The 14,185-nt window shown below is 36.7% G+C and overlaps 1 protein-coding gene across 1 annotated transcript; it reads right to left on the bottom strand.

Moving 5' to 3' along the window:
- Positions 1-10,904: 10,904 nt before the first annotated feature.
- On the bottom strand, positions 10,905-12,882 carry LOC143622072 (putative trehalose-phosphate phosphatase H). Its single transcript, XM_077093313.1, has 8 exons — positions 12,640-12,882; positions 12,415-12,555; positions 12,171-12,335; positions 11,852-12,088; positions 11,700-11,769; positions 11,505-11,575; positions 11,286-11,378; positions 10,905-11,110 (listed from the first exon to the last, which is right to left on the bottom strand). The coding sequence occupies exons 1-8, from the start codon at positions 12,871-12,873 to the stop codon at positions 10,982-10,984; spliced, it is 1,140 nt and encodes a 379-aa protein (XP_076949428.1). The 5' UTR covers positions 12,874-12,882; the 3' UTR covers positions 10,905-10,981.
- Between the last annotated feature and the right edge of the window lie 1,303 nt (positions 12,883-14,185).

The following is a 14,185-nucleotide window of genomic DNA, read 5'->3' as shown; positions in this document are numbered from 1 at the left end:
GAGTAATTATTTTGTAAATAGAGTAATTGTAGTATCTGATTCTTTCTGCTCAAATTACACTACGTGTTTCAAATGGAGTAATTATATTGTAGGTAGAGTAATTATTGAATATGATTCTTCATTTTCCTCAAATATCCACGGTAATTTTCTTCAATTGGAAATAACAATTAGCTTCAATTGATGTATTACTTCGATTTGTATGTTTCAATTAAGCAATCAATATTCGCAAAAGATTCAATTTGATTCACAAAATTGTAACCTAGGAATGAACGATGACAATAAGAAACGACGATCGACGAGGTCCAGTGGCCTGAATCTGACGATGCGGACGATGACGAAATTGATAAGCGCTTGACGGTTGGGAGTTTGAGGCGGAGGCGTGGTGGCCAGATGGTCAATTGAATTATGCGGAGGCGATTGTGTGGTGAGGAATTGAGAAGGTGCTACCATGGGAAATTGAGAAGGTCAGTGCTGCCGTGGGGAATTGCGAGGCAACGGTGTCACACCCCGACCAATGAAGGCGGAAACGTCGAGGCGCGACATGATTGCTCATTGCACAATGACACTATAAAGTTAGAATATTTAAACAACTCATTTAAATCCATATCATCATAAATAACACAACAATTGTTCATACAAAATGCCAAATAGATAGATAAACAAATAACTTGTTCTTTTATTTTCTAATATCCTAAAGCCAAGATAATAAGTTTCTTCAAGTAATCCAATCAAGCTAACATCAAACCTGTAACATTGCATAAAATAGAGTTTGTCAACACGAAGGTTGGTGAGCAATTTTCATAGTTTTGGACAATAAGTATATAGTATGAAATCCACAACTAGTATATGAAAACAATAAATAATAGCAACAATTTAGATAAATGAAACCGTCAATAAGAATACATTGACGGTTAGATATATGGAGACTACCTTCGGCTAAGCACTTCTTGAGATTTGAAACATGAAAGGTCGGATGAACACCGGTGAGTTCTTCCGGTAGTTCGAGTCGGTAGGCTACTTTTCCGACTCGCTCAAGAATCTTGAATGGGCCTACGAAACGGGGAGCTAGTTTTCCTTTCTTTCCAAAACGAACAACTCCTTTCCAAGGGGATACCTTGAGAAGGACGAGATCGTCGACATTGAATTCGATCGGTTTTCGCCGTTTGTCGGTGTAGCTCTTTTGTCGACTTCTAGCGGCAAGTAGGTTCTTGCGAATTTGGTCGATACAGTCGGTGGCTTCTTGGACCATTTCGGGTCCGGTAATTTGAGCTTCCTCGATTTCGTTCCAACTAATCGGGGAACGACATTTGCGACCGTAAAGAGCTTCGAAATGAGGCATACCGATGCTAGAATGGAAACTGTTATTGTAAGAGAATTCAATGTAAGGAATGTGAGAATCCCAATTCCCACCGAAATCGAGTACACACGCTCGAAGCATATCCTCAAGTGTTTGAATCGTACGTTCGGATTGTCCATCCGTTTGAGGATGATAAGCGGTGCTAAGATCAAGACGAGTTCCCAAGGTTTCTTGAAGTGATCGCCAAAAATGAGACGTGAATCGAGCATCGCGATCGGAGATGATAGTCAAAGGTAAACCGTGGCGACACACGATTTCGCGAACGTAGATTTGGGCAAGTTGCTCAACGGAGTATTTTTCTCGAATTGGAATAAAGTGAGCGGACTTGGTTAATCGGTCAATAGTCACCCAAATGCTATCGTTGCCTTTTTGTGTAGTGGGTAGTTTCATTATAAATTCCATAGCAATGTCTTCCCATTTCCATATGGGGATTGGTGGTTGCTCGAGTAACCCAAAGGGTTTTTGATGTTCGGCTTTGACTTTAGAGCAAGTAAGACATTTCGATACGTACGTTGCTACGTCTTTCTTCATACCCGGCCACCAAAAGGTAGAACGAAGATCGAAATACATTTTATCCGCACCGGGATGAACAAAATATCGTGACTTGTGAGCCATCGAGTATGCAAGTACGAAGGTCATCGCGATCGGGAACCCATAAACGATTGAGATAATACAATAAGCCATCGGGTTTTGTTTCGAGTTGAAGCTCGGCTCCACAAGACATTTCGTCGTACATGTTGCCTTCGTCAACAGAGGTACGTTGCGCTTGATAGATTTTGGCTTGGAGATCGGTTTGAATGGTGACGCTAAGAAGCAAGACGGATTTGACATTAACCTTTCGACTAAGGGCATCGGCCACGACATTCGCTTTACCGGGATGGTAGCGAATTTCGCAATCGTAGTCACTAAGTAACTCAGCCCATCTTCGTTGTCTCATGTTGAGATCTTTTTGGTCAAAAATGTGTTGAAGGCTTTTGTGATCGGTAAAAACCACACATTTCGTTCCGTAAAGGTAATGTCTCCAAATTTTGAGTGCGAAAGCGACGGCACCAAGTTCAAGATCGTGAGTCGTGTAGTTCTTCTCGTTGACCTTGAGTTGCCTTGAAGCATACGCGATAACTTGACCTCGTTGCATGAGAACGCAACCGAGACCTTGATGAGAAGCATCGCAAAATACTACAAAGTCGTCGTTTCCATCGGGAAGGGTTAGAACGGGAGCATTGAAAAGCATGTGTTTAAGAGTATTAAATGCTTCTTCTTGTTTGGATCCCCATTCATAAGGCTGTCCTTTGTGAGTTAGGGAAGTGAGGGGTAAAGAGATCTTGGAAAAATTTTGGATGAAACGCCAATAATATCCGGCCAAACCGAGGAAAGATCGAATTTCCGTGGGTGTAGTCGGAGTCTTCCAATCTTTGACGGTTTCGATTTTTGCGGGATCAACATGAATACCCTTGTCGTTGACGATGTGTCCCAAAAATTGAACTTCCTCTAGCCAAAATTCACATTTTGAGAATTTGGCGTAAAGTCGTTCTTTTCTTAAGACTTCGAGAATGGAACGCAAGTGATGCTCATGCTCGGCTTTGGATTTGAAGAAGATGAGAATGTCATCAATAAAGACAATAACGAATTTATCTAGAAACGGTTTGCAAACGCGGTTTATGAGATCCATAAATACCGCGGGTGCATTGGTTAACCCGAAGGGCATGACCAAAAATTCGAAATGTCCATATCGAGTACGGAATGCGGTTTTTGGAATGTCTTCTTCGCGAACACGCAACTGATGATATCCCGATCGAAGATCGATTTTGAAGAAACACGTTGCGCCTTGCAGTTGATCGAAGAGGTCGGCGATTCGTGGCAAAGGATAACGATTTTTGATAGTAAGTTTATTGAGTTCACGATAATCGATGCACGTGCGAAATGAGCCATCTTTCTTTTTCACGAAGAGGACGGGAGCGCCCCAAGGAGAGGAGCTTGGACGAATAAATCCTTTGTCGGAAAGTTCTTCGAGTTGGTTTGATAACTCTTGCATTTCCGACGGGGCTAAACGGTAAGGAGCCTTGGCCACGGGCATTACGCCGGGCACAAGATCGATTCGAAATTCAACCGGACGAATGGGTGGAAGACCGGTAACATCATCTGGAAAGGCGTCGAGGAAATCACAAACAATGGAGATATCTTGGATTTTTCTTTCCTTGTGGTCTTTTACCACCGCTTGGGCTAGGAACGGAACATACTTTTGGCGTAAGTATTTTTGCGATTGAGAACACGACATGAGATTGAGCCTTTTAGGAAACATTTTGCCGTAGACCTTGAGAGTTTTACCGTTGACAAGCGGAGTCCGAATGAATTTATCATAACAAACGACTTCGGCACGGTGCAAAGATAACCAATCCATGCCAACTATGACATCGAAACTTCCCATTTGCATCGGAATGAGATCGATGGAGAATTTACGCTTACAAAGAGTGAGAGAACAATTACGAAGGACCGAGTTTATGGTGATAGAATTTCCATTGGCGACTTCGACAGAAAAGGGTCGAGAAAGTTTAGTGCGAGGTACGGCAAGAGTAGATTCAAACTTTAATGAAATAAAACTTCTATCGGCACCCGTATCAAATAATATAAAAGCCAAATGCTCGTTCACTAAAAACATACCGTTCACAACATCGTTTGCCACTTGAGCTTGATTAGCATTCATCATAAAAGCTCGTCCTTGGTTACCGGGATTTCCTTGAGGGGCATGAGGTGGTGGAGGAGGAGGTGCTTGGATGGCTTCATGGGTTGGATGAGTGGAGCATTGAGTTGGGGAAGTTGAGGTTGGTAGGTTTGGACTTGGTAGGCTTGGGTTTGATAGTAGGGTATGGTTACGGTTTGGGCTTGGTTTGCAAAAGTGAGTCGTGGGCAATTGTTGCGGAAATGATTTGGGTCACCACAGTTAAAGCAAGCTCGGGGTTGTTGAGGAGGGTTTTGCGGGTAAGGTGCAAAGCGGTTTCGGGTGTTTTTTGGAGTGGTTCTTGGTTTGTTGGGTTGAGTACGTTGTGCGGAACGACATGTGTTATTTAGATGGCCAAAACGGTTACAAATGGTGCAATGGCGACAAGGTAAGTGAGATGGGTGATGAAGTTGACAATTGTTGCATAGTGGAAAAGTACCGGTATAGGGTTTTCGAGTTTGTGGGGGAGCTTGGGGTTGTTGTTGCGGTTGCGGTTGGGTCACGGCATAGTTTCGGTGGTTTTGTTTGGGTTTCTTTTTGTTGTTGTGGTGGGAAGAGTTTGAGTAGTTGATGGCTTGAGGTGGTGGGTCAACTTTGGCTTAAGGTGCGGGTTCGGTTTTGCTTTTATCACTTTTCTTCTTGATGGTTAGGGTACCCGCCTTAACATGGTTTTCCGATAGCGCACCGGCTAGAGTAATTGCATCCTCAAGGTTCTCGGGTTTCCTACTCATGACTGAGTCCTGAATTAGCATGGGTAAACCCCCGATGTATTTGTCGATTTTACGTTCGAGCGGGGTAACCAAATGAGGTACAAGGGAGCGAGTAAGTGGCATTATCACCACTTTCTTGTTTCAATTCCCAAAATTCGGCTTCAAGCTTTTGGAGCTCGTGTTTGGGACAAAACTTCTTCATCATGAGTTCCTTAAGTTCGGTCCATGGAAGCGCCATGGCAATTTCCGTCCCTTGGAGATGCATAACACTACCCCACCACGTAAGAGCGGTTTCCTCAAACATGCTCGAAGCGAAATTAGTTTTCTTCGCTTCAGGGCACTCGCTGTGTCGGAACACACTTTCCATCTTTTCAAACCATTGCAACAAGGTAGTCGCATAGTTCGTACCAAGGAATTTGGTTGGGTTAGCACCGGTAAATTGTTTATTCAAGTAGGGAGCGGGTGTGGGTTCAACGGGTGCTACAACGGGTGGAGGTTGGTTTGCTTGCAAGTGAGTTAGGAGTTTGGGAATCACAGCGGCGACTTGTTCGGCTACTAAAGCGGCCATCTTGCGTCTGGAGTCCTTGCGGTAGTGGCGTCGTAGCGGAGGCATTCTAAAAATTATAAAGAATTGTAGTGAGTTTGAGGGCATTGAGTTTAAAATAGAAGATGTATGTAACCATTTTTTTTACGTGAATCCTAGTGTCATAAGGATGAGAATGTTAGTAGAAATAAAGTTTATACATAAACCAAATGATAAAAACGTATATATAAGTGTATGTTTCAAAGTTTCGAGAATTTAAAATTTGGACGTTTTGAAGTGTTGAAATTTGTATATAGTCGGAAAAATCGTACATGAACCACCATGATTTGATATTCCGAAAAAAAAAACAACAAAATTTCTTGTAAACATATATATAGTTGGGAAAATCGTACATGAACCACCATGATTTGATATCCCGGCAATAAAAACTTATGTAAAAGTAATATATATGGAGTCGAACATGTGCACGTATCACCGCGTCTTTCATGTTGTTGACTCAAATCATGATAATAACATACAATAAAACGGAGATACAACGAGATGTTAAAAACACTTGTCCAAGTATCACCGTGGCTTTTATGTTTTCAACACCAAAAATAAGGAGGCGACCGGAACGCTCGCATACGACAACTTAAAGTGTCGGCTCATATAACTCGAGTTGCTTGACCTAGAAACCAACACTAAACCCAATCATCCTAGGTAAGTAAATCACCTTCGATTCTTGGAATCTTTTTGTCAAATGATCGAATCAAGTGTTTTGTTCCCTACGGTCGTCACAAAACAAATTATAGAACCTAGCTTTAAGGAGATTGTAAACAACGAGATCCAAGTTAAGCTTGTGATCCATAAAACACAATATAAAAACTAATGTTTTGTTTTAAGGTAAAAATACCTTAGAATACTATTGAAAGTGTGTGTATGTGTACATTTATGATGAGATAGATTTTTAAACAAGTTTATAAATAATTAATAAATGCAATAAACAATCAAGTAGGGTAAACACGTATAAGCACACGTATAGGGACCCTAGAGCATAAACTATACTAGGCTGTTACGTCTAACCACCTATCCTATAGTCGATGGCTCTGTTATCAATCTGTCACACCCGACCAATGAAGGCGGAAACGTCGAGGCGCGACATGATTGCTCATTGCACAATGACACTATAAAGTTAGAATATTTAAACAACTCATTTAAATCCATATAATCATAAATAACACAACAATTGTTCATACAAAATGCCAAATAGATAGATAAACAAATAACTTGTTCTTTTATTTTCTAATATCCTAAAGCCAAGATAATAAGTTTCTTCAAGTAATCCAATCAAGCTAACATCAAACCTGTAACATTGCATAAAATAGAGTTTGTCAACACGAAGGTTGGTGAGCAATTTTCATAGTTTTGGACAATAAGTATATAGTATGAAATCCACAACTAGTATATGAAAACAATAAATAATAGCAACAATTTAGATAAATGAAACCGTCAATAAGAATACATTGACGACAATAATGAAATCGTCAATAAGAATACATTGACGACACCTTTCAATATGGGGATACCATATATACTCGGAATTAACGTATGATCATACTTTGATGAGGCTACCCGCCTTAGCATTCAAGAATTTGCACATAATCATGTAAAGCATATAACACCAAATCGAGCATTTATTTAAGTAAACATATACAATACGTGTTGTGGTTTAAGACTCAAGTATAAATCATTTGAATTTGAATAAGTATGCAATGCCACCCCCAAAACGAAAGATGGAAAACGGGGGATGAAAAAGTACTCACATTAACAAGTAACTTGAAAGATAGTGTCGTGAATAATCGGAGAGATCGGTTTAACGAGCAAGACCTATATTAAACGGGTCTTGTGTTAGTAGGTAGTCTTGGAAGGGTTTAAAATAAAATACATGACAAATAAAGTAAATAAATAAAGTTTAGGATTTAAAATGTAAATATTTGAGAAATTAAAAAAACGAGTTTTGTAAAATAAGTTTACTTGAAACCGGGTCTCGGTATTCTATTCATTAGTTTTTTTCTTTTTTTACTCAACCTATGTTAAGTAATAATGTGGGTTAAAATGCGATATTGCAAAACCTTTGGTTATAAGAATACCAAAACGAGGTTTAAACGAGTGTTCGGGTTTGTCGGTTCGAGACTTGATAATTGACCAGGCTCACAGTTAACTTCCCAAAATAATAAATGTTATGAGATAACTCAATAAAATCAAAATAGACTTAACCAAGTATGTAGTTCTATTGTGAAGAACCTTAACGTTCGTTAAGCGAGTATACGACCTTATCGGTTCGAACTTGTTATAAGATCAAGTTGGTTACCGACATGCCAAGTATGTTTAGAAATTAACTAAAATTGATTTAAAATATAATCTTGAAGAAAAATATGAGTTTTGGTGGCTAAAAACACACTTGTGTGTCTTAAGCGAGTGAACTCGGTTTAGTTCGGTTTTTGGTTCGGTCCTTGACTCGGAATAAGACCGAGGATGGTTACCACATACCCAATTACCATGGAACTTGTAAAATAACTTATAAATAATAATACTCAAGTTTTACATTCAAAAAGTTAACAATAAAGCTTTTAAACAAAAGTTTGGTTTTTGGTTAGGTCCTTGACTCGGAATAAGACCGAGGATGGTTACCACATACCCAATTACCATGGAACTTGTAAAATAACTTATAAATAATCATACTCAAGTTTTACATTCAAAAAGTTAACAATAATGCTTTTAAACAAAAGTTCGGTTTTTGGTTCGGTTCTCAACTCGGGATGAAACCGAGGCTAGTCACCACATACCCAATACCATGGAACTTGATAAATATGAAAAATAAACTAAAATATGTAGAATTTAAGCAAGTATAACAAGTTATATGGTTAGATTTGTTAAATATATAAACAAGGACTACAAAGTCCTCCGTGTAACTTTGCCTTACTAGTCCGACATTTCAACCGGCCGAGACCGGAGAAATGAAAGACCGAAGGTAAACAAGGAGTGTATATTATATATATGTTGTAACATCAAGCTTTAAGTATTGAGAAGTTAGTTAAAATGAAAGATTAGCTTATGAAGAACAACCTTAGAATTCAAGAATTTGAGAGAGAAATGAAGAAATGAGCAAGCACAAATGAAGAAGATGGGTGTGTATATATAGGGTAAGTTGAATGGGTCTTTCATAAAGGGTGTTTCATGAAAATGGGTTGGTTATAGACCCAAGAAAGCACAAACTACAAATGGGTCCTTCAAGTCTCCATTTTGGTAGTTTTAGTCCCTGGAGTTCGTTTTGAGCGTTTTCGGGGAATTTTAAGAACCGAAAAGGGTGTTTTTTTTATCCAACAACTATAAAACAAATATTTAACATACAATTCATCATTTTGATAATATCGAAAGGTTCGGGATACAAAACGGGTCGGGTTTACATTAAGAATACAAGTATAAAATAACCCGAAATTGACAAATGTCACAAACGGAGCCTGGTTGAAGGAAAGGTGGCGGAGGTTGGCGGTGGAGTGATTGGAGTCCGGTGATTTTGTGGTGGATGAGGAAAAAGATAGAGATGGGGTCTGGTGGTTGAATAAGGAAGAAGATGGAGATGTGGTGTGATGGTTTTGTTCAGTTTGTATGTTTAGTACAAATTTTTTATTTGTATTTGATCCATCTCATATATATATATATAGGGGTGAGTTCTAGTGAAAACTCTTTTTAAAGAGAAAACTTAAAAACTCTTAAAAACTTCTAAAAAATTATTTTTAACTTAAAATTTTTTTTTGTAAAGTTTCTTTTTTTTCCATTATTCTTATATGTTGTTATTGGTTCAAAAAAAAAATTTGTCGGTAACATCGTCGGTATAGTGCGCATGTGTAATAGTGTGCATTGCATATATGCAAAAGTGTTTGTATTGCATAGAATACAACACTATTGCACATATTTGATACACACTATTGTATATATGCAATATAAGACTAATACACACATCGAATACACATTAGTACGTATTTGTAATACAACATTAACGCACATGTGCACCACATCGACTTTTATTTTATTATTTTTTTTCCATATAATACAACACTGCTACACATATACAATACACAAATATTAAATATATGCAATAAAACACTATTAAACTCAAAAATACATAGTAATACACATGTGTAATATAACGTTATCGCACAGCAATACGTATGTGCATTACAACGGTTTTTTGTATTTTTTTTTAATTTTTTTATATTTTTCAAGTGAAACATAAGAAAATATAAGAATAATGGCTAAAACAGAATTTTAAAAATATTTTTTTATTTTTAATTAAAAATAATTCTTTAGAAGTTTTTATGAGGTTTTAGTTTTCTCTCTAAAGGTGAGTTTTCTCTTGATCCTCTCCATATATATATATATATATATATATATATATATATATATATATAATATATATAAAAGAAAACCCAAAAATCCTATGTGTCGTGATGTGGTCGCTCCCCCGTTTTATGGAAGCCACCAGATTTCTTGATTTTTAAATGGAGGCCTCTCAGTGATTTAACCCAAATTCATGGTATGGGCCTCATCAAACCCAGATAACTCTTAAACGGGTTATAAGTTATAACATCTCATTAAATTAAAAAATAATCTCATCAAATATTTGATATGAAAAACCTATAAAATAAGAATATACTAAAAATTATATCCTATTTTATTTTAAAAAAAATATATTATTTTATAATTAAGAAACAATTTTATAATAAAGAAAATAAACGGGTAATGGGTATCACCAAACCCAGATAGTTTTTAAACCGGATTATAACATATCATTTATTTGTGAAACCATTTCATCTCAAACCTCAAGTATATTAATTATTAACTTTTTTACAATAAATAAAATTAAAATCCAAATATAAATATATAAATATTAAAAACGAATAATATAAAACAACCCCCGTAATACGGGGGATAAAATCTAGTATATATATATTTGAACAAAATATGTATTATTAATATTTGAATTCAATTGCCCAATTTATTTAAGCCCATTTTTATAATTGGGGATTTTTATTAGAAAAATGTTTCTAGTAAATGTTTCTAAATGTCCGATCTAAGGCTACAAAAATGTTTACAATGAAAATGTTGAGTTTTCGAGCCAAAAACGTTTTTCCGGTGACCTGCAACTAACGGCGTGAGAATTCTGTTACTCGCGGACTTATGAAACAAATATGATAAAATGTAAGATTGTTATCAGCCAGTTTGTTAGTTGAAACCGCCTTCAACAAAAGAAAAACAACTAAAAAATCAATAGTTGAAATAATAAAAACCATACCCTTATAAATTAAAACACTGAATACACCTTTAAATAAGATACTGCAACCTCGTTTCTGTCATATTTTAAAATTCAAAACCTTTAAACAAAGCAAACGTTCATAGGCCAAATTTTAACTATGAATAAAATATCTAAAATAATGGTTTAAGTGGTTAAAAATTTAAAGTCTCGCCAACTAGACCAATGAAATAGAAGAAACCTTGTAGTCATTAGATACCTTGAAAAAAAAAATACTTGTTCCCTTTTACAACCCCATAATACAATTCTACACTTTTTCAGCCCTTGTACTTTTTTAAATACATTTATATTCATCCAATACTTATATACACACACAATTTCCACGATAATTTTGATCTTTCCACACTTTTTGCTTCTTCAAATTTCCCCTCTCATAATCAATCAATGACCTTTCTTTCCAATCAACTAGGCGTTGCAAAAATTCCATTACCTGCATTAACCGACCAGATAATCAAAACCGTCACAAAACTTCTTGGCCGAGTAAAGATTAGAGGTCATTTTCTGAAAAGAGAAAGAAAAAACAAACATTTCAATCAATTCAGGTGGTCGGAGATGGTAGAGCCCATGATCCCCGAGTTCCACCTATGGATTAAAGGTACACTTACCTCGGATGGTTCCCGCAAAGAATAGGACGCATTGGTGTCCCTTGGAGTTTTGGACACGAGAATGCCACAACCTTGGCCTCTTTCTCTCAGTATCTAATGTTAAACCAAAATATCTCTTTTATTATTTACTTATAGTAAAAGCCAAATTAAATAATCATTTATTACATAAAAATACATTTCATGCTTCAAGTTACAAATTTTTATGGATCAAGAAATGACCTTGAAGGCGTCTTCATCAGTACGATCATCCCCAATGTAAACAGGAAATACATCAATACAGTTGGCATAACCTGAATACAAAGACAGTTAGACAACATCATGTGTGTTATAAACACTTGTCCTGTTTACAAGGTTCTATAATACTTCTTTTATAGGGTTCTATAATACTTGACATAAGACCAAACGACAACGTACCAAGTGATTCTAACAAAAACTCAAGGGCCTTGCCTTTGTCCCACTTAATGGTGGGCCGGATCTCTAATACCTATAAATCAATAAAATCCATATTTATGGTTAGAATATTATTATAAATATTGAAAATATATATTATTAAAAACATATCTAACCTTCCTTCCTTGAGTTCGTCTAAGTTTTGGATAGTTTTTGAGCACCGATCTCACTTGTCCAGCCAACTTGCTCCATTTCTTCTCTTCGACGCATCGGAAATGAACCGATAGACAAAACTTATTGTTTTCTACTTTTGCCCCTGCGGTCGATTTTATTTCCTCAACGAGTAATCCGTAAACCTCATCAATCATGTGTAGATATTCACTCGCGGGTTGGCAAAGAACACTTGATGAACTCTATAAAGCACCACTAAATATGTAAATTTTTATGTAGAATGAAATGTTCTCAACAAAATAACATTATGTGAAAGTAACTCACTTTCGTGTTTTTCAACCCCATAGAAGGGCCTGTAATATCCATCCCATGGCTTCCGGCATAGTAAAGCTCGGCTAATCTGACAAAGTTGTACACTTTATCTCTGCATCTTCCACTAACGATTGCGGTTGGAAAAATTCCAGCAACTCTTTTAACTGTTGCTCGCATCTATAATAAGTGAAAAGGACCATGTAACACAAGTTTAAAGCATTTTTGTAAGTGAATATGAATTGAAATATATTATTACCGCTTCAGACATGTAAGCGCGATCAGGGTCATCAACGATCGGGGAGAGTGTCCCATCATAGTCTAGAAACATCACTATTTGTTTCCCTTTAGAAGCATTGATTATTTCATCAAAAACATTCAAAGCAGAAGGATGCCTATCCTGCTTGATTCACATATGCATATATAGTTAAAAACTTAGTTTTCATTTGACCAATAAAATAAACAAAAGCCTCAAAACACAAACCATCCACTTAGTTTGATCATTTATTAATTTCCTACTAGAAGTTGGAGAAGAAGCTCTCATAGATTCCACCCAACTATTAATTTTCATCCCTCCATTATTTTCAAGATTTTGAACAAGTTTCTTCTTGGAAATAGTTGGCATCAACCGCGGCGGCTTCTTCACCTCCGTCGTGAACAGCGCCGCCATATCCATACCGGATTTCGCATTGGCAACCACCACCTTTTGTTTTGTCATTTCCTTAACTTATAAATGTAATATTAATGTGTTTGGGTGTGAATTATGAGAGGAATGGTTTGGTTTGCTTTATAGTTGAAGGGGGCACAAAGAGACGAAGAACAAAGGGGCCCACTTAAGGTTAAGATTGATTTATCAAGTGTGGACCATATTCCAGGGGTTCCACCATAAAAGCCGTGGATTGAATCACATGGAAGTGTAACCCCACCGTCGTTTTGCCGCCGTCTTTGCCATCAACTACAACTAGATGTGAGTATGTATAACTAATCTCTGCTTCCCAACCTCGTTGAAAACAGCTGGCAAAGTATTATTATTACACGTGTTGCATATCACTTGGTTTCATCTTCAACAAACTTTCTTCCAATGGCATTCACAATGGATGTGTGGTTAAATGTTTTTGATGTGTGTTTGAATGTGCCACTTGTTAATCAACAAGAGTATTTTTTGGTGTCACTTGTATTTACTTCTTTATTCTTTAGCTTAACTGAAAAATGGATTTAAAAAAACACCCTTGTGTACTTCTAATGTCGTTTAACAAAAAAATTTCTACAACATATTTTTTTTAAGTAATATGATAAGACCCGTATCAAACAAAAAGGAGTCCAATTACATATTTACGGTTAATAATTTAATAAATGAAGTATGTTAAAAATACTAGAGACTTAATAAATATATATAACTTCTTCCAACCTATACTACCAAAACATTCCCTTTTATTTTATTATAGGCTCTTCTCTATATGTTCAGTATAAACACAATATTAAGTAGAAAAATGCATAAACACATGTCATAGTAGCAAGAGCATCCACAATAAGGTATTCTTGAGCTGTTTTCGAGAAAAAAAAAATGGTAATGTGGATGAGTGAGTGCATGATATAAAGGATAGAGGGAGTAATATAAAATTCTTTGTGAAGAATGCACTAAGAATACATATGTGAGGTGAGTGGGAGGAGAGAGAAGAGAGAATGGAGAAGAGATGAAATATTTTGAGGGGCCTAGTGCCATTTGGCACCCAAAAGTACCTACAAAAACACCATCTATTGGAGATGGTCTAATTGGAGAGGGAAAGAAAGCTACCGATACCGTTACACGATTGTCAAACCAATTATCACGGTGAGTCCAGCTTTGCTGCCATAATTTTATACCGGAATTAGTTTTGTTGCACAAGCATCAGCTTTGGGTACTTTGGGTACCGGGGTTCACCACTTCACCTAATAGCATATCGTTAGTTGAACGAGTGAAATGTTTATAGTTAATCTCGTATCTACTTTCGTCCTCGAGTACCTTTCTCAATACTGAACTTGAATGTTTT

This window comes from Bidens hawaiensis, unplaced genomic scaffold (genome assembly GCF_021521415.1).
Source record: "Bidens hawaiensis isolate Kalapana, Puna unplaced genomic scaffold, B.hawaiensis_p1.1 tig00003022_1, whole genome shotgun sequence".
NCBI lineage: Eukaryota > Viridiplantae > Streptophyta > Magnoliopsida > Asterales > Asteraceae > Bidens > Bidens hawaiensis.
This window is presented reverse-complemented; position numbering and strand designations above follow the sequence as displayed.

Coding starts and splice junctions, on each gene's coding strand:
- LOC143622072 (XM_077093313.1), bottom strand. CDS start 12,873: ATGACAAAACAAAAGGTGGTGGTTGCCAATGCGAAATCCGGTATGGAT. Junction 11,379..11,504: donor CTGATGAAGACGCCTTCAAG/GTCATTTCTTGA, acceptor GTTTAACATTAG/ATACTGAGAGAAAGAGGCCA. Junction 11,111..11,285: donor CTTTGCGGGAACCATCCGAG/GTAAGTGTACCT, acceptor CGGTTAATGCAG/GTAATGGAATTTTTGCAACG.